The sequence below is a fragment of the Pocillopora damicornis genome, chromosome 6, assembly GCF_964200805.1.
Source record: "Pocillopora damicornis chromosome 6, jaPocDami1.2, whole genome shotgun sequence".
Taxonomy (NCBI): Eukaryota; Metazoa; Cnidaria; class Anthozoa; order Scleractinia; family Pocilloporidae; genus Pocillopora; species Pocillopora damicornis.
In genome coordinates this window covers 23,903,720-23,929,067 of record NC_142675.1, presented here as the reverse complement: position 1 = coordinate 23,929,067, position 25,348 = coordinate 23,903,720, and the positions used below count along the sequence as shown (strand labels likewise).

At 35.6% G+C, this 25,348-nt stretch overlaps 3 protein-coding genes across 3 annotated transcripts; 1 reads left to right on the top strand and 2 right to left on the bottom strand.

The window, feature by feature from the left end:
• Window positions 1-9: 9 nt before the first annotated feature.
• Window positions 10-14,772, bottom strand: LOC113676164 (ras GTPase-activating protein 3). The gene is made up of 26 exons (XM_027192784.2): window positions 14,680-14,772; window positions 14,497-14,614; window positions 12,542-12,650; window positions 11,333-11,508; window positions 10,710-10,802; window positions 10,488-10,560; window positions 10,310-10,344; window positions 10,135-10,186; window positions 9,848-9,897; window positions 9,552-9,708; window positions 9,373-9,471; window positions 8,920-8,969; window positions 8,611-8,725; window positions 8,330-8,404; window positions 7,812-7,935; window positions 7,188-7,294; window positions 6,576-6,653; window positions 6,383-6,463; window positions 5,770-5,843; window positions 5,452-5,641; window positions 4,981-5,051; window positions 4,569-4,658; window positions 4,410-4,457; window positions 3,904-4,010; window positions 2,975-3,143; window positions 10-2,588 (listed from the first exon to the last, which is right to left on the bottom strand). The coding sequence occupies exons 1-26, from the start codon at window positions 14,738-14,740 to the stop codon at window positions 2,525-2,527; spliced, it is 2,466 nt and encodes an 821-aa protein (XP_027048585.2). The 5' UTR covers window positions 14,741-14,772; the 3' UTR covers window positions 10-2,524.
• A 1,314-nt stretch (window positions 14,773-16,086) lies between these two features.
• On the bottom strand, window positions 16,087-19,340 carry LOC113676208 (retinoschisin-like). Its single transcript, XM_089209622.1, has 4 exons — window positions 19,078-19,340; window positions 17,982-18,462; window positions 17,120-17,439; window positions 16,087-16,386 (listed from the first exon to the last, which is right to left on the bottom strand). Exons 2-4 carry the CDS (start codon window positions 18,394-18,396, stop codon window positions 16,234-16,236), a joined length of 888 nt encoding a protein of 295 aa, XP_089065748.1. The 5' UTR covers window positions 18,397-18,462; window positions 19,078-19,340; the 3' UTR covers window positions 16,087-16,233.
• A 1,383-nt stretch (window positions 19,341-20,723) lies between these two features.
• LOC113676207 (carbohydrate sulfotransferase 1) lies at window positions 20,724-24,923 on the top strand. The gene is made up of 2 exons (XM_027192833.2): window positions 20,724-20,814; window positions 23,113-24,923. The coding sequence occupies exons 1-2, from the start codon at window positions 20,753-20,755 to the stop codon at window positions 24,344-24,346; spliced, it is 1,296 nt and encodes a 431-aa protein (XP_027048634.2). The 5' UTR covers window positions 20,724-20,752; the 3' UTR covers window positions 24,347-24,923.
• Window positions 24,924-25,348: the final 425 nt, after the last annotated feature.

The following is a 25,348-nucleotide window of genomic DNA, read 5'->3' as shown; positions in this document are numbered from 1 at the left end:
TGAAATGACTCCATTTTAACTTGTTTTATTTTCAATTGTTTGGGGGCAACTGTACTTAACTTTTGTCTAAGTTAGATGTAATGGGTTAGTTTTCATACTCTATATAAAATTAACATAACAAACCAATTGAAAGGAGATTATTACAAACACACATCTTGCTCTATGGTACATGTCATGAATTTTTAATTCAATACCAGAACAAAAAACTTTAAGTGAAAATCATAAAGGAAAGTTGTGTCATCATTCAAATACAAAAAAATTCACTGCATTTTACCTCTCAATCCCTAGATCAAAATCAGTAATTCTCCCCACTAGCTAATAAACATTTCCTTGTAAATTAGGCAGTGTTACATACAATAGTCTTTCCATTCTCATAAACTTACTACTGTATGTTTTGAATTTTTTTGGGAGAAGTTACACGTTAATATCTTGTCGTAGTGAATGAATTTAAAAACCCACATATGAAGAAGTACATCATCTGTTATTCCCCAGAGCCAGCGACACACCTGGTGATTTTATCACCATAATTGGCTTATAAAGTGTGTCACTGGCTTTAGGAAAACTAACATGTAGTGGATGATTTTTAGGACCAGGGTGTGATTTGTGAAACTGTGATAAGTTTAGGACAAACCAGTGTGAAAGTGTCGTGTCTGTTGCACAACTGCGTTTACTCAGACAAGATTCTTGGCGTAAATGCCACTGAATGAACAGGAGTTCATCATTAGGGAGTCATGTGGTGAGAAGCTGGATTGACCATTGAAATTTTTACTGCTTATTATCAAGTGGTTAAATAAACCAAGAGCTGGTTTTACCAGCAAAACTTTATAAATAACATACTGGTCCAATCTAAACAAAAATAATTTGCATCTACATGCATAAAATTTCAAATAGTTTACATCAATATGACTTGAAAATCTAACATACAGGTATATTACAAAAATAAAGCAATACAATGAAGCAACATCTAAATTTGAAGTATTAAATCATTAATGAGCAGCCAAAAATGCAATTCAACTCTTAGAAACATCTAAAAGTCAGAAAGGATCACAGAACTAAACAAATGATAAGTTCCACAGATATGAGAGGGGCTTCAACACTTGAAGGAATAACAGGGTAACAGTGTGTGTGTGTTATTTATTTTTTAAAGAATTATTCTAAAAACCAAACTCAAAACAGAATGAAAACAAAAAGACAATAACAAACAGACTGAAATATAAAAAAAAAAAAAAAGAAAAGGAAAAAGGAATGTAACATTGTTTGAGTTATGCTTCACTCATGATCATGAAGAAAATGTAGAAGACTAGAATGAATGCAGAATAAAAGAGCCCAAGGAAAAAAATATTTTGGCATGAAAGACCTCCGCATTTCATCATGTTAAAACAAATCTCCACCAATTATAGTACAGCCTTCAGTTTTAAGCCAATCCCACCCATGACTAACTGTACAATTTTGTGCACACCCCTAGTAACCATTCAATGGGGCTTACTTTCAAAGACACAGCTTTCATGACAAAATATCCAGAACCAGCACTGTTTATGGTAATCAGTTTCACTATTGTGTATGGTAAGTTTATGACTGGCTGGGAATCTTTTGAAATTGTGGGAACCCCAATTGCATTTTTGTCTTAAAAAGAGAGAGGGCAAGTGCTTCTTTTTTTACTACCAGAGTATTGCACCTGTATCTGAAGTAAAATATTCCTTTGAATACCTTCCAAGATCAAACTAAATTTGTTTGGTATGCTATTATACAATTATCTGTTGCGAGTTCTAACATGAAAACAGTCCTTCGAAGCACAGAATTGTGCTAAATTGATAAGGACTTAAGAGTTTTCTTAAAAGTTAGCTTCCTGGCCCCTCTCAAAAAAAATTAATTGGATCAACTTCTCTGAGAAATTAAACAGTGTTTGCATAACATTTCAAATAACCCATAAATAGTAAAATAATTTTTCTTAATTAGGTAAACATAAAATACCCCATACTCCTAAACTAAATTTTTCTACTATTTTTACCCTTAGAAATGACTGCAAAGAAAATCATTTTCCCTCTAAGTTTTTTCACATTTTTCTACAAATCGCAATACCACATAAAAGAAACAACTACCAAATTAAAAAAGCCACCACATCAAACTAGAAAGAGAAAGATAACAAATACACTTGTTTGCTGTAAGTCTGAAGGATGTAAATTCAACTTAAAAAATATACTTATAAAATTATAAACTTAGATTACTAAATAAAATGCAGAGTTTAAGCTCTTTGTTCTGAAAATCAGTACACTCAGGTGATGTTGTTGTAAAGGGTCAAACAAAAATGAAATCTCACTTAAATAAAAAATTTAACAACAGCAACCTACGTTCTCTTCCTGAGGCATCCTGACTAATTTCCTTAGGAGAATTTATCCAGTATGCGAGTTTGCATTTTATACAGAGAAGAAGGAAGTCTTTATGGATTGCACTTCGAGAAGTAACCACTATGACAGAAGCATTACAATCTAACACTTCTACACACTTTATATACAAACATTGACTACTATAAGATCAAATGACGTCTAAATGGATCAGGAGATTCTTGAGTTGGACCCCAGGGGCACTTCCTGAAAGAGGAACAAAAAAAAATAAGAAACAGTATCTGTAAAGATAATCCAGATTCCCATTGACAATCAATGCATAATTGCATAGGAGTTTTGGAATAGAGCTTGTTAAAAAGATACAATGTTTCAATATGCCATAACATCATTGTCAAGTGAAAATTATTAAAAATACTGCTATGTTTGTAATTGTGTTTGTAGAGTGTCAAAGACTTAGCATGTTCCATGTATATGTGTTTAGTTTGTAACAGTGTGATAGTAAAAGTTGAGTAAAAATGAAGGAGGTTTCAGTGCATCAGGTGCAGGCCCCTTTTGTTTCTCCCTAGTTTTTTTTTTTTAATTCATGCAAAGGACTCTGCTGGAAAAAAGGGACTGCTTGTAGTCTGACTTACTTGCTGCCATGTCTGGTCAGCCTGTGTGTTATTTTCCTATGCTGTTTGTGTTCTTGTTCTAAGCTGATGATATGTGAACGGATGTCATTAATGGTTTCCAGTTTCTGTTTCCACATCTCCTGGGTTGGTCCTTCAACAGTGCAGTTTTCACTTTGACTCTCACATTCAACTGGAAGAGAAAAAAATAGTTTCAGAGATGAAAACTATGTAACAAATTCTAATTATTTTTTGTGGTACACAAAAAGAGGTGACTGCCATGGTATTTTGTATGAAAACATTGACATATTATCTGGAAACAGATGAAGAGAAGAAACAAACCCATAAGCTGAGGTTTGTTCTTCAAGTTGGTTTAAATGTAAGTTCTTGTCACTAATTTACCATGAAACATGTAAGAACTAGAAAGAGGAATTACAAATCAGATCTTCTTATTGGATTGTTTCAGTTTAGTTTCACTTATGTGATTGGTCGAGAAAACTTGCACCATCCTCTCAATCAGTCAGATTGGAAACACTGTAAATTTGTGGACCAATAAAGGACACATATTGCAAAATTAATGAGAGGGAGGAAAACCACATGGCAGACAGAAAACCAAAAACTGCTAGATATTAATGCATTAGTTGTTCCAAGAGACTAATTCCAAAAGTAACAATGTGAGATTGGTCAATGTCAAAAATTAGGCATTAAGCAAGAGATATTCTGTGAGTGGAGACAAAACAGATAAAAATATTGAATACAAGGTGTAAGTGAACATAAACTGGGGGGTGAATAAAAATTGTGGATTTGTTGAAAACAATGAATGAGATTGAGCATGTTCAAGTACACAGTGGAAGTACTCATCAGTCATTGATGTTTAAATAAAGCTTGACTAATTTAATTTATCACACAAAAAAGAAAAAGGAAAAAACAAAAAAACACAAGGAGTATCTTACCTTGCAATTCATCCAACTTTTCCAAGTTTATTAAAAACAGTGAGTGTATTCTTTCAATCTCCCGATCACAGTCAATAGCTACATTTACACATTTAGGTTGAGGCACTCTAAACAAAGAGAAATGGAAAATTTGATTTTATAATAACTATTAAAGAACATTTTATAGGTAAAATTATCATCAACATTGGCTGGAAACAAGGATATGTTTTTGAACAAGGAGAAACTGTATCAATTTTATCTAAACTAAGCTGCCAACAGTAACATTATTACTTAAAAAGAAGTTGTACCAATAGGAAACCTTGTTAAGCACATCTGAATTGGGGCCATCACAATTAGTTGAGAATTGCAAACTTTGATTACAATGATTGGTCCTCTTAGACAAAATACCATAATTTTAACTGTCATAGTTTCTACAAGGGATATATATAAATAAATAAATAAATAAATAAATAATAGTATAGTGATAATAAATGCACTCTCACTAAAGTGTACATAGAATTGCTTACTCTGTTATAGCTGCACATCCTGGTGCTTTTTCTGCCCGCTCTTTGCAGCTGAAAGAGTAGCAAAAATAAATTTATACTATAACAATGAGTCACAGAATTTTATTCTCCTGTAACATGTTACCTCCTAAAAGAGTAACAAATAGAAACTCTTGTTCTTACCACAGCCATTTACCACATACAAATGCTTCAGGATGATATTTCTTAACTCTGTGTGGGTTGCTTTGACATACTTTACGCAGTGCACGAGTCCTAAAAATACATGAAGAAGAGAATCAGTAATAAAATAAATGAATAAATAAATAAAAGATAATTTTGATCTGAGCAGTGTAACTTCGTCAGGGTGGCTTTGTCAACTTTTTTCCAAGATAAATTGAGATTCTGATTGTCAGATGGTATAGAGGGAGGAAATCCTGATAACTGGCTGAAAACCCTCCACCAAACAACCTGTCAATTCCTGCTTCCCCCAGCCACTCTGTGATACTTTCTTATATTCTGATTGGCTGATACAATCACCTTGGTTTTGATTCAACAAAACTCAATCTAAATGGGCTAAATCTGTTTATTTCCTTACCATTCCCTTTCCTCTACTGTGTTGCTTGCCTGTACATACAATTGTCTATCGGGCTGTATTATTTGTACCATCTGAGTAAGTAGAATAGCAAAAAGGTTCAGGAAGAGCTGAGGCAATGTGAAACAGGCAGCAGGAAAGGATCGCTTGGGATATGTGTACACTATAGCATGTTTTGACATTTAATAGGTTGTTCCTTAGTCAACCAAAAGAAGGAAAAGGCAAGGTGCCACATGACAAAAAAAAAGCATTGCAAGCCAATTATTAATAAAGAAGTGTCCTTAAAAAGATATTAAGTAACAGGTGAAAGTAATTTAATGTCGAAGCATTGCCAAGTCTTTTCCACAGCATTAAAACACAAAATTACAGACAGCTTTAAAGGATTACAAACTAAGACAGTTCAGGACGAGGACAACAAAGAACAAAATCAAACAGCAAACAAGGCAAAACATTGAGAAAATAAAACAAACCTACCAGTTTTAGGTGAAAAGAGTCCTCGCCCAAACTTTCTGCTCCCAAGATATCACAGACAGGTATGTGACCTACAACTGGCTTAGTTTTGTCCTTCGAGTATGAAAGGCCTTTGTTGGTTAAAACAAAGAACCTCTTCCTAAAATTTTTGAAACCTAGTCTACTTCGCCCTTGAGCTCTCTTTATTAACATCCTGATGAAATAATAAAGAACAGTAATCAATAAAAGCACCAAATACAGCTTACTCCTATAGAAACTATCATTTCAATCAGTGAAACACAGAATAAGAAATATTATATTTCTGACATCTACATCACTCACCCTTCCTTGAGAACAATTGTTGAGTCTACAGGTAGTCCTTGTGCTCTACTGGGTGAGGAAATGATCTCTAAGAACTGAAACAATTGCAGAACAAGTTTATATATCATATACACATCAAGCATCTTATCACTTAACACTACAAACTGGTGTTTTAATTTTCTGAGCCGTCCATTTTGATTTTGGCAAAAGTGGAAGCTTTCCAAATCCAAGATATAATAACCACACATTTTCTGATTACTGGTATGTGCCTAATACTCACTCACTCACTGAAAAATACACACTACAAAAAGGTTTGCAACAATGTTAAGTTTACCAAAAACTCTATATTTTTACATTCTTATTAGGTATTGACTTCTATTCTAAAAGAAAATGAATTCTGAGATGAATCATAGAGTATTGTAGCCATTTCTTTTTTTAAATACCCAAAAGACTCAATGTTGATTTCAATCAATATAAACATGTTCCAGCCAGGCTCTCAGTCAGCAAAAACAAGCAAAAGAGAGGGTCAGCAAAAAATGGCATTATCCCCTGACCTTTGCACAGGCTGGTAAACACCAAACATGAAAAACACACCTTATACACTAGATACCCCATAAACAAACACAAAACTTACTCTTTTTACAGCAGTGATATGTTCCTGATCAAGAATAACTGACTTCAATGTTTCCATGTAAGGTTCCTTTACCTGTCCACACTGTTCCATATCATGATAAATAAAAACAAAAAAATATGTAGAAAAATTTCAAATTTGATTCAGTTCTATAAAAAAAATTGATGGAAATGGACAGTCAAGTAAATGTACCTACCAGCACAGAGCTCACAACATTTCCTAAACTCTGGATAGCTTTGGATATAAGTGTAAGTGTCCTAGCTGTTTGTGCATCCTGTTAAATCAAGAGAGAATAAAGTTGATGTAATTTAATTCTTTACATGTATCTAACAATGGTGATAAAACTTGAATGAAAAATTATTGAGTACTGGAGATGTTAGTTGAAGCTTCTAAGAAGAATAAGCAGCTGCTACAGTTTGACCCTTTAACTCCCATGAGTGACCAAGACAGAATTTCTCCTTACAGTATCAATACAATATCAACTAGACAAGTGATGAAAATACAGAAAGATATCAATTTGGGGATAGTTAGTTGATCCAATACAAAATTCTCTGAACTAACATTATAAGAATTGTATGGTTGACAGTAAAGGGAATGACAAATTTGATCTGGGAGTTAAAGGGTTAAATTACAGATCAATGGTAGTATCTGAGCAACTGTACACCTACCCCTCTCTTGACTCAACAACAGTCAAATGATGACAAGTAGGGGTTGCTGTTTGATTAGGGGAGGGGTAGATGTGCAGTTGCTGACATTGATTGTTAAATTGCTATTTTTTCAATTAGATTTAAGATCACAAATTACTCACTGGGTGCTCATTTCTCATCTGAAATAATTTAGGGTTTAAAATAGCAGGTGCAAAGAATCTCAGGAACACAAATCCACTCACTGATGTGTAACACACATCTTCATCACCTGAATCAAGGCAAAACAAAACACATGCATGTTCATGGAAAATCAATTAACTGCACAGATAATTGTAAAGAAAATAAATACATTTTCCAGCTCCATTAATTTATCCTACAGAGCTTGAAACAATGCCTAGTTAATGGCGATGTGCAGTCAAATATAGATTTTTTGTCTGGTTGACTCCTTGGATGCCACACATTATTTTTGTCCAGTTGCCTAGGCACAAAAAGAAGAATTTAATTCTGAGCTAAGTTCAGGTTTTAAACACAGCTAAGTCACTCTTACAGCATTGAGTTCAGGACTGCATGCATGTACAACTAAAGCATGGTAAATAGACTTGATGTCATGGATATTTGTCAAGTCTAAAATGGGTTTAACCAAACAACTTGACTGGTGCCAGCCAGGAAATTATTTTGAGTTTTGTCCTGTCTATCATGTTGGTCATTCATTTTTCTGTTCCTCCATCTGGAGCCTTTCATAGTAGACAAATTCATATTAATTAGTTACAATGAAGACCAATTACTTGGGAATTTTCGGACAGCTGCTTCTCTTATGGTGTGAAATACTTGACACATTACAGTTGGACATGCCATGGCAGAACATGTGATAGCTGCAAATAATCTATTTACATAGCTCCGCAGATGAACCTGCATTAAAAAAAACAAGACAAAAAACAATCACATCATAATTAATGCTGCATGTTTTTTTTGTGCAAAGTGATATGAAACACATACACAAAGGGTTTTATCAAAGAGCTGGCAGCTGACAAACTATACCGCTGAGTTTCTTTGCAGGGTTTTTCCTGACTGCCAGGAATACATAACACTTGAACACATTGACAGCCAGCAAAACTTAACACTTTCCCAAGAGTTTATATCGACTCTCCGTACAGTTTGCCATACATTTTTTAGAGTTTCAGCTCTGAGAATTCTGCCATCAGTTAACAGTGATTATAATGTGAGATAATTATCAAGTGTTCATCACCTGCTGTCAACAAACAAGACAGAAAAGTAAAAAATAAAGAACCTCTCAATAACTCACCAAATTTCCCTCAAGTGATTCCCCTTCTCTCAGCTTAGCTGGGTCAATTTCACATCTTTTGTGGTCATCATAAATCTAAACAAAGTAGCAAAATTCATTTATACTCTGCACACACTGCTGGCCATTCTCACAAATACTGCACATATATTTTTCTCTTGTTGTAAAAAAAAGTATGTAGTGTACTTTTCAGGCCAACAAGGCCTTACATGTATGAGAGATTTTATAGAATAAATGCAAGATTATATTGAATTTTAATTTTCTAAACACAGCAATGAACTCACTTCATCTATGAGGCATTTAATGGTGTCATGAAGATAATACATGCCAGCATGCTTCATGAACTCATCAACAGACTTGGTTGCTACAGAATTGCCTCGGAAAAGTGTATTGGAATCTCTGAAAACAAAATGCAAAAAAAATCTTTGTAAGAAAAAGCTGCATTCATGTAAATCAGTTTAATATCAGATGATGCTTTATTATGACCTGTCTGGCCATGTTCAGCAATACTATAAAAACCATACTGAAAGCTGATATGTCACATCCTCTGCTCAAATTGACCTTTCAATCTAAGAACAAGTCATAGCACTCACTTTGTACTTTGGACTTCATGATCTACAACCAGCTTTATAAAATCTACAACCTAAAAGGAACCAATGCAAAAAAGCACAAAATCAAACAAACATAAAAAAATAAAAGAACACAAAAGAGACAAGGGAAAAAAAGTAGTTTCACAGTATGGCTGCAGGTACATCTATGTGCTTACCAAAGAATGCACATGATAGTAACAACAGCTGAGATATGTGTAATGTATCTGCATCAAGAAAACTTCATATTTGCAGTGTTCTCCTTTTCAGGCAGTAGCCAATAGAAGCCAATAAAAGCTACCACCTCTTATAAACTGCCAAAGATGGTTTGAAATTATTAAAAATTTTATTTACCTGAAATTTCTTTTACCTGTTGTGCTTAAAGTAAGGGAGAACACTGTATTTGTCTACACTGTTAATTCAAATCTCACTGTGAGAGAAACAACAACAAACGCACACCTGATTATGGTGAGAAAAAACTCTGACAAGAGACTTTGCCACTGTAGCCTTATCCTTAATTATATCACCAAGAATGTGGGCTGCAGTTGTCTGTACATCCTAATGAATGAAAAGTTACAGTATTTACATAATGAACTTTGTATTTCAACACACAAAATTCAACATGCCCTTCCCTTTACCTGCCCATCCTTAATAGCCAAAATTGTTTCCCTCAGTGGTTCATAAAAACTTGAAGGAAATACATGATCTTGAGTGTGAGTCACTCTGAGCCTTAATGAGCCTATATCTTGTTTAACTGGAGGGTCATTCTTCTCTTCACGAGGTCCAAGCCAGTACCTTAGAAGAAAAATAGAAATATAATTTTAATAAAAAACCAGTATTTCTCCTGCTAAAAAAACACGACATCTTAAGTGTGATATCTACAGGTAATTTAAAATAAATGAAAAAATAACTTCAATCAATGAAAAGTACCCACCATCCTTCATGCATTGAAGACAAATCACATTTACTAAGAGGAACCCTGACCTAGAGTATATGAGAAATTGACATGTAATGCATTCAGCAATAACTCTTATAATAAAAAAAAAAAATATGATGTTGTGAAGAAAAGAACTACTGGTATATACTGATCAAAACTCATTAACTATGTAATATATCATATATCACCAACTTAGCCAAGATAGAAATTTAATAAAAGACTGAAGCACTCTAGGAGTTAGAGGAACATCCTTTGAACCAAAAGTCATTTTAATTGCCACTTACTTCTCCTAAGAAGATATCTTCTCCTATAAGACTGGCACTCCAGGCAGTGCACCTAAGGATATTCAAAGGTCAAGAGTATACTTTTGAAACTGCCTTCACCTACTAGTTTTCAATTAATTCAAAAAGAAAAGATAAATCCATAATTGACACAAATTGAATTTAAATCAAGGCACACCTCAAAACCAAACTTTCAACATCATCATCAGGTATCTATACAGAAAAAGAAATTTAATTGCATTAAAATTCAGTTTTTGATCAATCCGGTTTCGAACCTTTGACACCATGGCTTTGACAAAGGACAATGGGAAAATTACCCATGTATGATAACTACGAATCAAAGCATTTACACATACTTCAAAGAGAAATGATTCTTCAAATTTTGGATTCAATGTTCTTTTCTTTACTTTGGTCTTCTTAGGCTCTGACCTTTAGAGAAAAATGTAAAATTATCCACATCAAAATAATTTATAAAAGATCTGGTAAAATTTGGATACAGATCTTATTAAGAAGAGCTGTTTTTTCTTTAGTTAATGATCTCTGCTACCAAATAAATTATTAAGTGACTTTAAATTTACCTTGAGACTGGGCGTTGGCAAGTAATACTGACATATGGATCAGAAAATGTGCCATTTCCATTACACCCATACAAGTCAGTACATTCCACAACCCTAGAAACGAACAAACAAACAAAAGGAATGATAAGTAGAGCAAATACAACCAAGAATATCAGCCTCCTAGGCATGGTTATTGCAAGAGTAGGTTACCAGTCATTAGTGAGTGAAAATTACATTCTTTCTGGAAATATTCTTTAATTTGTCCATGATTTAACACAACTAATAATCAGCAACAAAGGAAAATTTTAAAAAAATTAGCTGGTTTAAAAATTCTATATCTGAGAAAGATGCAAAAAAACATACAATGCATAATAAAAATTCCTTAGGTACCCAAATTCAGCTCAATTTTCAACATCAAAGGGCTACATAATTAAACTGTTAAAAAATTCAATAGGGTATTGAACAGAACTCAGTGCTCTTTTTTTTAAGCAGTAACAGGTAAATCCATCACCTGTAGTACCTTTAATACTACCTAAAATTGCTTGGAATTCTAGCTCTACTGGTTTGAAAATTTCTTTCCACCTTTCATGCTCAAAATAAGGGAGAACACTGGTGACTGATTTCTTGTTGGCATAAAAACATACTTAATGCTTAGTTTGGGTGTGCTAGAGAATTCATCATCATCTGTGTCAGGTATAAATTCATAATGCTTGATTTCTATATGTATTCTTCCTTGAACTTCTGTGTCAGGTTCAACATGAACCAGAGGAAACCATGTATCTGAGGGATAGTTATGAACACATCCTTTCTTAATTGCAACCTGAAAAAGAATTGCCAGTAACATTGTTAAGGCAGAGCCTCATGGTTCTCTGGGAGAGATTTTCCCTATTGGACTTGTAAATGAGCTTGGGTGGCCTAATAAATATTTTTCTGTTCAAATGGGAAATTTCTTTATAGCCACTGGGCTGATATTTCTATTCCAAAACTGTACAAGGACTAGATATTTCAACTTGAGAGCACTCCAAATTAATAAAATGTGACTTTTGAAGTTCCATACCTTTTACCAAGAGAGCATTAATATGGGAAATAACTAAAAAATGTCTCTATATCGTGTCTAATGATAAGTTTCTCAACAGATTTCCAGTTTCAAAATCTGAGGACACAGTGAAACTCCTGATTGTTTGGGATTTTGCCAACTTGTGAAAACCAGTCTTAGAGACAGTTTGATCTCACTGTGATTACAGTCTCTACATTTCCTTTGTTCACAATCACGCATTCACAATCAGATTAATGATGAGTGTGTGCACAGCTAACAGTGTAACCAGAGCTGGGTGGTGTGATCACAACTGGCCAGGTGCTGGTTGTTCGAAGGTTAGATAACGTTATCTGCTGGATAAATCTCTATCCGGTGGATAGTGTAGTATGTTTTGCTATCATTTACCTGCTGGATAGCAATTTATCTGCTAGATAACGTTATGCGACCTTTATACAACTGGGCCTAGTTGAATACAAATTCATATACCTGTAATGAACCTTACCATGAAAGTACTAAATCAATAGTTGTACATCCTTTTTTAACCCTTTCACTCCCACAACTGACCAAGACAGAATTTCTCCTTTAACAATATCAATACAATATCAAGCAGGCAGGTGATGAGAATAGAGATGAATATCAATCATGGGATTATTAGTTGATCCAATACCAAATTCTCTGAACTAACATTATAAGAATTGTTTGGCAGATAGTAAGGAGAATTACTAATTAGATCTTGGGAGTGAAAGGGTTAATATGCCCTTACATGTGAAATGTACTGATATAATTTTTTCTTAACATTTGAATCACACTAACTTACCTTTCCTAAAACTGTATCCTTTCCTATAAGATCAGTGTCAAATAGATAAAAACATAATGTCCTAAAGTCTCTTGGAACTTCAAAATGTACATCTTCACCAAAAAAAGGGCTGTAGAAAAGAAAAAAAAAAAAGAAGAAAATGTCACACATTTATAATACAGAGAAAATACAACTGATCTGTTTTGGATGGTTTTCTTGAGAGCCAAGGCATGATTAAGTTTAACAGATAAAATAAGTGAAAATGAATATGAAATCATTTGTTTGTTTGTTTGTTATTTTTTAGAAAAATCGTATTCAAATGGAAAATCATCTTATTTCCTTCCTTTTGCATATCTTTTTGAAAATTGCTGGCAATCCTTGTAACCTGATTGGGCCATAAATGAGCCATTTGTTGATAAATCCAACTATTTTGACCAACCAGTCAAATTTCAATAAAGTAATATAAACATAAATTGCATTCATTTATTTTCTTTCATCTCTTTTTTCTAATGAATCAGAACGTAATTAATTGGTATTGACTGAAGTCCACTATTTCTTGATTAAGAAAAAAATCGTTTCAACATGAAGGTAAAATAGTAACAATGAAACTTCTTGCCACATAACTTTGGATGGTAATCATACTTGTGATTTTAATCAGAACTATTGCTTTGTGCCCTCTACATTCTAAAATGATGTATCCTGTTTTAGCTTAAGTTGCACCCCACATGCTCCAATTTATTTATAGCTACATCTACATCCAGAGAGTGTATTGAACCACATATTATTCAAAATCTCATGTTAAAAACCTTGAGCAAAAAAAAAAGATTTTCAAGTTGCAGAGTTTGATCAAATGTGATCTCTATTCACTCGTCCTGGCCCATGTAACATCTAGGCATGATTTCCCAATCTTTCCAGTATTAAATCAATTATTCATACTTTTTGCAATATAAGATTCAGGATATCAATAGCAGGTTATCACCTTAAGAAAAATGATTCTTTCAATAATTACCTCTCATTAATAAATTAAATAGCATAGTGAGATATTTCACAAATTAAATTTTGCATACGCTATAGAAACCTCGATTTTACTTGATACATGTACAGGAATTTTAACCGTTAGCTTAAACGAATTAAAAGAAAAGCAAATGTTTGAATAATTTGACAGATACAACATAATATGGAAAATCCTACAAACAATTAGCGAGAAATAACTAAATTGACACGTTCCCTAAACCTTAAAAATTAATGAACACTTGTAACAAAAATAAAACAATACACTCGAATTTGAAGAGTAAAATAAATTATACAGGAAAAGAGTATAGCAACTCTCAGTTACAAAACTACAATCAAACATTAACTTGCGTGTTGTTGTAATAAGGAAAGAAATAAGCCATTTCAAAATTTTCACGCTCAAGTAATTTCTTCATTGAGCAGAAAACGGGCCGGCGCTGATTATATAATGATGCGAAAAGCGACGATTCAGGAACGATATTTATCAAACAAACTTGAACAGTATTATTTTCTTTTTGAGTTGGTCTAGAGTATTTCTGATTAATATGCCACTCTCTCAAACTAGTCGCTAAATGCAAGCGTAAATCAAATAAGTTTCTGCCACTAAATGACGTATTGGGTTCCCTATTTTTCACGATCATGAAAAAGCCCTCTGTTTTTTTTTCCCACAATACAAGATGCAGGTCTTAATTTTTTTATATTCAAATGGTTATTTAGACAGCAATGCAAATGAAATTTCCGTTTGGAGACAAGACTTGCAAAAAACCAACCGTGCCAGAGTAAATCGTGCGTGAACTCTAACAGAAAAATTTCCTTGTACGGAATAAAAACAGAGCAATGCTAAATATTTCACTGAAAACGCGCACGAGCCCCAGCCTTTGAATGGGAAATAATAATTAGAGGTTCTGTGAAATATTTAAAGTACAACGGTGCGAAGTAACTGCAATATTCATATGGCAACTCACCATAAACTTTTTTCTACCGTTGAGGTTCTAAATACTTCTTCTTGATCAAGTGTGACAACACAATAACAGTTTCGCGAATATCTTGGCTCTTTTCTCGCTGGAAGATTTTTTGCCTCACCTGAAAAATCACACAGATAATGGAGAGCAATTCTCAAGAGAATTCTCGCAATATTTTGAACCTACCTATTCTTATTTTGAGAGTTTCTTCAATGCGTACATCACACAAGTTTACACCAGCCGCCATGTCGAAGCCATCCCTGTCACATGATCCCAAAATGTAAATCTTGATTGGATAGTGGCTTCCGGTAACAACTTGATTTAATTTCCGGTGTAGTATTTCTTTCCCGCGCTTTCTTTTGTGGTTGATGGTATATCAAATTTTATTCATTTTTTTTTTTCATTTACAAGTTCGAAAATGTTATCCCAACCTAGTAAAAGACCCAGTGGTGATCCATGCAGCGAATCTTTGCAGCCAGCGTGAGGAATCGACGATCAAGACAAAGAGATAAGAAGATAAGGAAGTTTATGATAGTGTCGCTGCACAATCATTACCAATATAGCAATTAAACCGAACTATAAAAAGACTTAATTTCTTCGCATAGAACACAGGGTGACTTTAGGATCATAGCTATGCTACGCTTTTTTCAGATATAGAATTAATCATTTTGGTAGGAATTGCCGTGAATTGCGGTTAAAGAATTTCGCTAAGATTGAAAATAGAATTCGGGTTAACGTCATTGTAGCCAGTTTAATAATGCAATATATACAAATATTTTTAATTGACCATAACTCATTTGGACATTTTACGTATACGATACACACATAGATGACTGAAATTAAAAGAGCTATTTTACATAAACGGATTGCTTGGGCAATAATGTGCTTCAAATAGTTGTTTAATTGCCATGTTGCCCAATTCCAACAGATCAGCTGTTCCGTGATCTTAAAATACAACGCTTCTTGGGTCCTTATTGAAACTTCCTCTACCTCCTCAAAGTTTTTGTTTTGATAAACATCCATATGGTTTAAAATACTTGTTCCAAATTATCTTTTAAAAGGACTAACAAAAAAAAAAACAAACAAACAAAAAAAACCTAACCAGATCAATTGTCAAGCTACCCAGTTTCTTGAAATTAGATGACAAAAAAATGCTGTTTTAATTCTCGTTAATCTAGGGTCGCCTTACCTATATCGTTCACCTGTGCGGTCTCTTTTACTTCTTCAGCTGATATATACCAATATAAGCCGTGTTGGCTGCGGTTACAGGCAACACGGCCATATGCCACCAGCTTTTAGATACATCAGTCATATTCAGACACGTTGTATAAAATACTAATTAGACTGGCTGAGGAATTTTCTTTTGCTTTTATCTCTTTACTTTTGCATTTGTACTGTAATTTTTGCAATGCAAAGAGATTTCGATGTGGTTGTTAATATTTTTTGAGTAGAGAAGTCTGAGAACAGAGTCATTGCTTAACGACTCAGTGGGTTAATGTAACCAAGACAACAAACACTATTTATAAACTAGTGACATACAACGTGATATTCGATAAAATATTTCGCTCGACTGATGAAATTGCCTATTATATTGGCCCCTACCGACAAGGCTATCCTTGTGAGGCCCTATTATCACCAAAAATTTGAAAGAAAATGAAAGATTTTTTACACTGTTATCCAGGGATTTCTGTTAGTTTGTTATTTTGGAAGTTAGAAAAGCCGTGTAGTTTGGTAGAGTGTTTATTCATCAACGGAATCGCAGCCATAAATCTCAATTCGTAGGGCAGACCGTCCATATTTCGTAAGAGGAAGAACGCGGATGAACGAAGCCTTGATGAGAGGAGATATGGCATGTTTCACGATGGTGTTGCGGTCTGAATTGGCAAGAAAAACCTGGAAGAGACAGAACGAACTGGCTCAATATTTTGGATGGAGTAGTCGCAACCTCCAATAACTAAATATGCAAGCTTTCATAAAATCCTAGCGCGCATCGATCAATTTTAAATTATTGTCAAAAGTGGTCTAGCTTAAAAAATGTTGTACCAAAGGGGGGGGGGGGTGTTCCGGGTACTCGTGACCTCTCTCCTTTTCAGAAAATTTGTCTTTTTGTTTGTTGCCGACAACATACAAACCCCATGATTAAGCCGATGAGGAATCTGCTCAGTATACATATTTTTCCTTTGCTAGGGACCCCATTCAATGCAAGTCCTCCTCACTGCGTAAATATGAGCTCGCCGATACAATAGGTCGAGCAGTGGTATCGCCCACTTACCGCAAGACGCAGGGACTTGTTTAAAAGACCCCCTCCCCTTTGAACAATTTACCTGTGCCCCTATTGAAATCGGAGAGAACGACTGTTCTACTTGATAGTGATGACTAACGTTACAGATTTACGTCACTCAGTTCAAGGCTCAGTTGGAATGTCTTCTATTCAAACTATACTATTCAAACTATAAACCTGAGCTAGGAAAGCAGTTTAAAGCTGGTTGACAAATAATATCACCGCCCCTGCCTCAAAATAATTCTTAGGGGTTTCTCTTCGCCAGTGCCACTCCTAGGTCTGACCAAAGACGCAATGGGCAACTCTGCGTTTTCCACAATAGACTCCGTCTATCATCTCACTTGCCTTTGTAAATCCTTGTCGCTCATGCTCCTGCCATGTTTTACCCGTCATGCTGTGCTTCAAGGTGTAACTTGTCGTCCACCAGTCATGCGATGGGTTTCCTTGGGTAGCAATACCACTGATCAGTTTGATTTCTGGCGCAAAGCTGACTTGAAGCCAAGGAGTTGAATCCACGTAACTACAGACCCAAGAAAGCGATTGAACTTTCAAACGGGCATCTTTAGCCTTGTAATATTCCAGCAGCCACCATCCATCCGATGAGGCTGTTATTTGATGGTTTAGTATCCTACCGTCTTCCATTCCCAGTGGGGGCGAACTGCAAACTAATTATTCCATGTTCATTTATTTCATGATTTCATTATCGTCATCATAATTATTATCATCATTATCCACGCTGCAGTTGACATAATCTTTAATAGACGAGAGAGTAATGCTTGAGAGTCTTTCAACTGATAAACCGCTGTGACCGAAAAAGGCTATATATATTTTTACCCTTTACGGTGGCCAATTTACGTTTTCAACTCAGTTGTTAACACTAAATTACCTGCCATTATCCTTATAATGTCATTATATTCTCAAGTCGTCATAAAAGTGATGAAAAGAAAGAAAATGTCAGGCACAGTAAGCATAGAGTTTTTTCATCGCCAAATACTTAGAGCTAAAAGAAATCTTAAGGAACTTCGACGAAAACAATAGGGATAATTTACACGTAGATCAGGAGAGCGGAAAGGTTAACTTAGACTCAATTTTCGTTGACTCTCGCCTTCGGACGAGCATGGGCTCGTCATTCTGAACAGTGGCTACTGGCTAACAATAAAGTCTTTGTTTGCAAACATCACTTTATTCATGCAATGTATAAAAATACCTTTACACGTTTCTCCTATGTAATGATATCGGCATTGGCAGTTAAAGCCTGGAGCTCCCGCCAAATTGACACACTTCCCCTTATTTCTACAGGGCCAATTACCCGAGCATGATCCCGCGGGACGGGATGGGTGATCAAAGTACACGGCATCAGGAGAAAAGATAAACTTTTCAGGACGAAGGGAACGAGTCACATTGTTTAACTCACACGTCTTTCTGGGAAATTTATAATTGAAGCTGTAACAGTTTGCATCCCGGTCACATGATAAAATACACGTCGTAAGGGATTTCCCGGATGCTATCTTGAAAGGGCGACCAATCAGAAGGTAGCCTCTGATAGATACGACCGTGTTGCAATCATCCAATCCAGCAGTGGTTGAAACGAATAAAAATACAAAAGCTTGATATGGAGACATGACAAATCCTGATGGAAGAATGGAAAACTATTCCTTGCCGTAAGTATACCAGCCGAGGCATCTAATCTGGGTCAAAGAAGTGTAGAATTGATTAGATTTTACCTTTAATCATAACCATTACAGTTTCCTCAAATGTGATCTAGCATTAGCTGCTGTAATTTTCACTAATTATTCTGCAGATTTGTAATCGGACAGTACAATCGGACAATTGGCTGTAATCGGACACCTGTAATCAGACAGTTAAAGTAGCCAATCATGTGAAGTCCACTCAGCTACATCCACCAATCAAAGAATTGATTAAAATAACCATAGCAACAACCACTTACCCGGAAATTTGAAAATGGGGAAATTTTTCACTGTAGATAATTAATATTGAAAGCTCTTTCTCAAATTAATGTATTTGGGTTTTTTTTTTCGGAAATTGTAATGGTTACGAAAAAACGGTAACAAGACTTTGTGTCGTCCAGTTTAGTCTGTAATCATATTCGTGATTGATAAATCGTACGCTCGCTTCGCGGTCATCCGATCCGATTTTGTAATCACTCCTATGATTACAGACCGAAATGGACTCCACTCGGTTCTGCATTACCAATACTAATTATTGGCGCCAAGAAAGGAAATTGATTACAGACAAATGCAGCTTATATACAGCGAATAAAAAAAAAATCAAATTAACCTCACCTGTTTAGTTATTGGCATTCTCCGTCAGATCTTTAAGCCTTGAGCAAAATTCGATTTGAAATTTCCCGAAACTTACTCGCTTAAACGAAAATTCGGTAAAGGAACAAGTAGGACTTCAGACTGAAAGCCAATAAAAGCGAGCAACTGAAAATAAAGATGATGTAATCATACGAACTTCTAACTGCAAACCGAAAACCAAACAAAAACTGAAAATTGTCGTTTATTTAGCTGCCCAGGTGTAGCTGTTAACAATGTGACTGAAAACTGATCAGGGACAAACACTAGTCAAACTCAGTTGTTTCTCCTAATTAAGTTATTCTGTGTCTTGTTTATTTTACAAACAATGAAGAAACCATTGCTGAATTGCAGCCATATTCGTGTATTGTGTTGCGTTTCATTTGCTACTTTCAACCCTCGTAATTAAAAATAGAAAACCCCAGTTAAATGTAAACATTGGAGAGGAAATGGGTTTTCATGTTTCTGCAAACCATTAAAAGAAAGAAGAAGACAAATGAAGTGACGTCGGTTTTGCGTCGTTCAATTTAAAGCTTCAACATCCCTCCGCGCAACCCCTGGCCATTTAAACTTTTTAAGATCGGTTCCTTCGAATTCTCCCCCCCTGGCGTTCAAAGCCCCCCGCAAGCAAAATTTTTTATTGAACGATTGAACGATCTTTTGGGTGATCAACGAATGTTGCAGAATTTTGCAGTTACATAATAGTTTTTGATGCAGCTGTCGGGTTTTCCGCTTATAAGCTTCATTCTGCGATGTGGAAATTTTCTGCGAGGCCATTTGCTCACGCCAGCGGACTCTTTACCTTTAAACTTCTTTATATTTAAAGTCAAAACACGTGTATTCCGCTGGTTCAAATTCCCCATCCCATCGAAGCAACTTTCAAATTTCCCACCCCCGTGGCTCGGACGACAATGAAATGCTAATGGCCGTGGTTTGCCTGCAAAAAAAGGAGGGGGGAAGACTTGATCTCGTGCGAACAAATGAGGGAAAACTGGTAACAAGAGCAATTAGCCCCAATCAGGTGTGCAATGCTTTGGGAGGAACGTCGAGTTTCGCAAAATGACTGAGGGGACACTTCGTTGTTAGGATGAACGAGTATCTGATAAACTTTGAAAATTTCTTCAACAAAATATATTAGAACAACGAATTGCGAACTGCCCGATCTAAAGTCAAAAGTTATTTTGGTGATCCAACCATGGCGAAACGAAATGCAGTCAACAATTCCTAGTAATTAATAATCGCTTTTTTATTTTTCCTTGCAAATTCAATATGAGAGCAAGTTGCTTTTTTCATCACCAAAAGGAAAACAATTTTGCTTTAACCAAGCCAAAGCCATTTTGATTAGATCCTGTTTTATCCAGTTACACGACTGACTAATAAATCACTTTTCAGCTTTAGACATTGTCTTATACTGCACGGATAACTTGCGCCGCGGACATTAAATAAATTATCATTATTATTATTATTGTTATTATTATTATTATTATCAGGGGCTTAGAACCTATGTGCAAGTCCGTCTATAACCTATATCTGCTATAGTTATTTATATTGGTTAAAATTTGATTTTAAATTCGTGAAAATTTTTTCTTTGATCGTATCCGTTTCTATGGCATCATTTATTACTTTGAATCGGTGACGCTATCATTAAAGCCGTTGTGAGATGTTTTCCCAAGCCATAAAGCGGTTGTGTTCTAGGATGATTAACAAGCTCATTTTTTCAAGGTAAAATCTCAGTCCACACTGCTACATGATAGTTTCAATTAACTCCTCTGCAGGGAAGTTTGTATGGGCAATCTTTTCCGCGAATAAGCGAGCTTGTTTTCTCTTTCTACGTTTGTTGTCGGTCAATGGCAACCATTGCACGAAGGCTAATAGGCTCGCAATTTTTCCCGTCTTTCGTACTATACTTGGAATGCGTAAAAGTCGTAGAAAATTTTGATCAAGTTCCATTACTTCATGATAGATGTCTTGGAGCCCAAGACTTTCAGAATTTAAGCCCATTGTTTGTGCCTTGTTGGTTATTTTTGTCTCACTATTTTCATTCAAACTCTGAATTAAAACGTTGTTACTTTCTTCTGAACTGTCCGCCATTTCATTATGTTATGCTTTCAATTTGAATTTCAATTTTTTGCATCCAAATTTAACTTTCAGCACTGGGATTAAATGACGTGTTTCATGCTTATTATTGTAATAACGGTCAACAGAAACTTAAATTTTTTGTAATTGCCCGAAATAGACAGAGTAAATGTCCATAAATATATGTTATTTGCCGGCTGGGAGGTCCGTATGGTGAAAAACTGTGACCGAGGTCTTGAAAATACTGCCCGAGGCCGTAGGCCGAGGGCAGCATTTTCAAGACCGAGGTCACAGTTTTTCACCATACGGACCGACCCTTAGCCGGTAAATAACATATTTATTGTTTTTAAACTTGACGAAATTCTTTCCGAAAGAACCCGAATGATTTATGGACGTAAATACGGCAAGATCTTCTATAAACTGAGCAATTTTTGAGTGGGTAAATGGTAGTTAAAATAGAGGTGATACAAATTTAAGAGAGATACCTCAGCGAAACAGTTTCATTTCCGTAACGATAAAGGTGATTTAAAAGGCTTCCAAACAAACTTTGAAACATTTTTACAAGTATCTGTCACAATCTGACACCTGTCAATTAGAGAGCGCGCAAGAAAAAAAAAAGCGTAGGAACATTTGAAAACAAACAGAACTAGTTTGGCAAGGACTGTCACGACAATGTTTTCTTCAAAATCAGTTAATGATCTAACGGAAAGTATTATTCACTCTCATCGACCATTCATTCATGTACGAAGATTTACCTCTGTTCATCAAGTAAACGGCCAGGAAAGTAATTGTGAGTAAATTCAATTTTTTTATTTTGAAGTTGTGAGAGTTTGCTCGTTTGTTTGCTGTAATGGCGTGTTTAACTCTGATCTTTCCTTCACAAAAACTAAATTCGAACGGCACACTCCAACGAGACACAAGGGAATGTAATGCGGCCTTTTCTCAAAAAATTCCTTCAATTTCTGTTGTGCAATTTAAGGTACAAATGTCCAAATTGAACGGAATTGGAAAGACTCACCAGGAGCGTATATTTTTTGTAGAACTTAAATTAAAACTTCGCTCGCTCTTTCACTATGAACAAATTGCTCGAGAAAATTCAGATATTAAATGAATGAAAGTTCCATCGTTCAGTTTAACTGTAACCAAATACCTCACGTTTCAACTTTCTGGGTACTTTTTGTGAACGATTAAAATTAATTGCAGACGGTTTTTAGGCCGCTTGTCAACCAACGTAATGACACTATTGTTTATACAAATTCATTCTGAAACCAATATTTTTCTGTCAACCAAAGTGATTTGATAGAGAGAAAAGAGAGGATTCATAAGTTATTTATCGGCTTGAGGTAATGACCGACGTGTTTGCTTTAAAATACTGCCCAGCCGGAAAACGAGGTATATTTATGAAAAATGACAACGAAAGTTGGGATGTACTCGGCGACTCACGAAAGCGTTACCGTGGCCCGTGGGCAGAGATAGGAAAATACTGACCGGGTAAAGAACCAATCAGATTGCAAGATTCGTTACCGTGCCCTCTAAGAAAACAATAAAAATTGATATTCATAACAATAACAAGGAATGGCTAATACTATCAAATAATAACACCAGTAAAGGTTCTTTAGCACCATACATCCAGTTCATTTGCATGCGTAGAGCCCCTTTTGTGAGAGACAACTTATGTTTTTTTCTCGAGTGACATCGATTTTGAAAGGGCCACTTTCCAAACACTTGACGAAGCACCGTCTTTTCGCAGCTTATTCGTAGACTTCAGCGCACAAAAAAGGAAATTCCTTGATCCACCCGCAAGGCTTGCTGTCAAACAAATCTCTTGCATATCCTAATGTTATATAACGATAGATACTACTTGAGTGACTACATTCTTAGGGAAACCTGACTTTATGGATTTCAAAATGATTTTAATCATCGTTGGTACTTTTCTTATTACAGGTGTCGAGGTACCGTGCTGTTCTCTGCGTTGATAACTTGTTCTGTCATGGCTACTTTGTTGTACACCGTGAGATCTTTAATACAACCTCGTGAAAGTATTTCTGCTAAAACAGCACTAAAATACCAAACCGAGAAGTCAGATTTAAAGCTAAAACCCGCAGAGAAGAGGTCGTCCCTTTCTCTGAGAGTCTCTACTGAAGATAATAAAAGATGGAATGTGATCATTTTGACTCACATGAGTTCAGGGTCGACGCTTACTGGCAACTTATTTAATCTTCACCCTGACGTGTTTTATCTTTATGAACCCCTTCATAACCTGCGAAGAAAGGTTTACAAGGACGAGTGGAATCCTTTCGATGACGAAACAAATCGAGCGTACACCAAAGATTTTTTTGATTTATTTCGTGACTGTTTAGGTTGTGGATTCTTGAAGAATAATACACTGTACAGATCCATTCCTCCATTCGCCAGGGGGAAAAAACACTTCACTTATTGGCGATATTCTACACCGGAATTTACCAAGGAAGCCGTGAGAGATGCTTGTAGAGGTAAGAAAATCACTGTAGCGAAAGTCATGCAAACACGACTTCCCAGAGAAATCGGAATAAAGGAGCTTGAACGAGTGTGCCGCGCTGATCCACAACAGTTTGATTGTTTAATCATTCACTTGGTAAGGGATCCTCGTGCTGTTATTTCCTCACTATTGAGACGCAAGTTTTTTGCGCAAGGACCTGAAAAGACGCTATTTTACTCAAAAAATTTAACATCCGAAGGACTGAGTCTGCTAAAGCGTAATGTGCAGCTGCTGTGCTCTCAAGTTACCAACAATTTAAACTATGTCAGAGATAACTGGGCGACGTGGTTTCAAGGTCGTTACAAACTTGTGCGTTACGAAGACATCGCAGGCAGTGCTATGAATGCTGCGAAAGTGATGTATGACTTTGTTGGTCTACCAATGACGAATTCCATTTATCAGTGGATTGCTGAAGGCAGAATACCTACGGAGATAGAATTCAAAATTAAGGCCTTTACGATATCAGAGGATAACGAAAACCGTATCAGTTACTGGAGGCTCGTCCGAGATCCCTCACTCGTTTCTCTGGTCGAGGAGGCCTGTGCACCATTGATGAAAGAGATGGGGTACATTTTTATCAATGGTTCTGAAGACCATCAGCATGATCTGAACGTAACACTGATATCTAAAGAAATACCAATTTTAAAAGATCTTCGATAAAGCATCAATAAGGAAACTGTCATTATTTATCACGCCTAATCTAACCCCCTTCTTCCCCTCCTCCCCCTCCCTGGCAGTCAATTTTCTATAGTACCCAGTACCCGCTTTTACTCAGTTAGCGGTGAGTGAACTCCCCTCTATTCCCCTGGAAGCCATGTGATCCCTGAAAAAATCCCCAGCCCCCCCTCTCCTTCGGCGCAAAATAATGAAAGGTCTCTAAAAAAGAAAGGAAATGTTACCGCTGTTTAGAATTTTCTTATCATCCAAGAGCTACCTAGAAACAACTCCCGTCAAATATAAAATTAAAAGGTTTCTCGGAGTTTTTTTAATTTTAATTTTTTTATTAACTTCAGAGATGCGTATTTACTAACTTCATTCACTCCTAGGAGAGATCATTATGTAATTTTCTCTTCATAATGCCAATACATTGTTAAGCATAAAAGAAATGAGCAAAAGGAAAATATCAATGGGGGGTTTAACTGGAAATTCTCAGAGACAAAATGATAGGAAATATACATTTCAACAATACTATGGAGTGTTTTTATTCATAACTTGGGAATAAATGAACTATTTAACGTCTAGAATATGCCGTCGTCAATACATGATGATACTTGGTCTGAGTTTAACTTTAAACCCCGAAGAGTGATCAGCATCTAAATTCTCCTTTCATTGTTATCTTTGAATCAAACACTAAGGTCGCGAAAATAGAGGAAATGATCACCAAACAAGTTCTCCTTGTCAGCGCCTCAGAGAATGTATAGAAAACAGTATAGAGAATACGCATACTGATGTTAAGGTGTAGAGGGTTAATTTTGCGTCGATGAGGACACGGTCAAGAAGATTGTTATCGGCATTGGTAGTATGGACTTATTAGAGATCATTCTTTTGTTCGAAAACTATGGTTTTCCTCGCCCGAAAAGCCTCTGTTCTTGCAAATTAGACATAGAGTACAATCCGGTAGATAGCTTAACCGTTTTTTTATCTTTCTGTTATCAAACACTT

Coding starts and splice junctions, on each gene's coding strand:
- LOC113676208 (XM_089209622.1), bottom strand. CDS start 18,396: ATGTCTCCATATCAAGCTTTTGTATTTTTATTCGTTTCAACCACTGCT. Junction 17,440..17,981: donor CATAGGAGAAACGTGTAAAG/GTATTTTTATAC, acceptor TGGAATAATTAG/TTTGCAGTTCGCCCCCACTG. Junction 16,387..17,119: donor AGCGACAAGGATTTACAAAG/GCAAGTGAGATG, acceptor TGTCTCTTCCAG/GTTTTTCTTGCCAATTCAGA.
- LOC113676164 (XM_027192784.2), bottom strand. CDS start 14,740: ATGGCGGCTGGTGTAAACTTGTGTGATGTACGCATTGAAGAAACTCTC. Junction 6,654..7,187: donor AGATGAGAAATGAGCACCCA/GTGAGTAATTTG, acceptor TTGATTTAACAG/GATGCACAAACAGCTAGGAC. Junction 5,642..5,769: donor ACAATTGTTCTCAAGGAAGG/GTGAGTGATGTA, acceptor TTATTTCATCAG/GATGTTAATAAAGAGAGCTC.
- LOC113676207 (XM_027192833.2), top strand. CDS start 20,753: ATGTTTTCCCAAGCCATAAAGCGGTTGTGTTCTAGGATGATTAACAAG. Junction 20,815..23,112: donor AACAAGCTCATTTTTTCAAG/GTAAAATCTCAG, acceptor TTCTTATTACAG/GTGTCGAGGTACCGTGCTGT.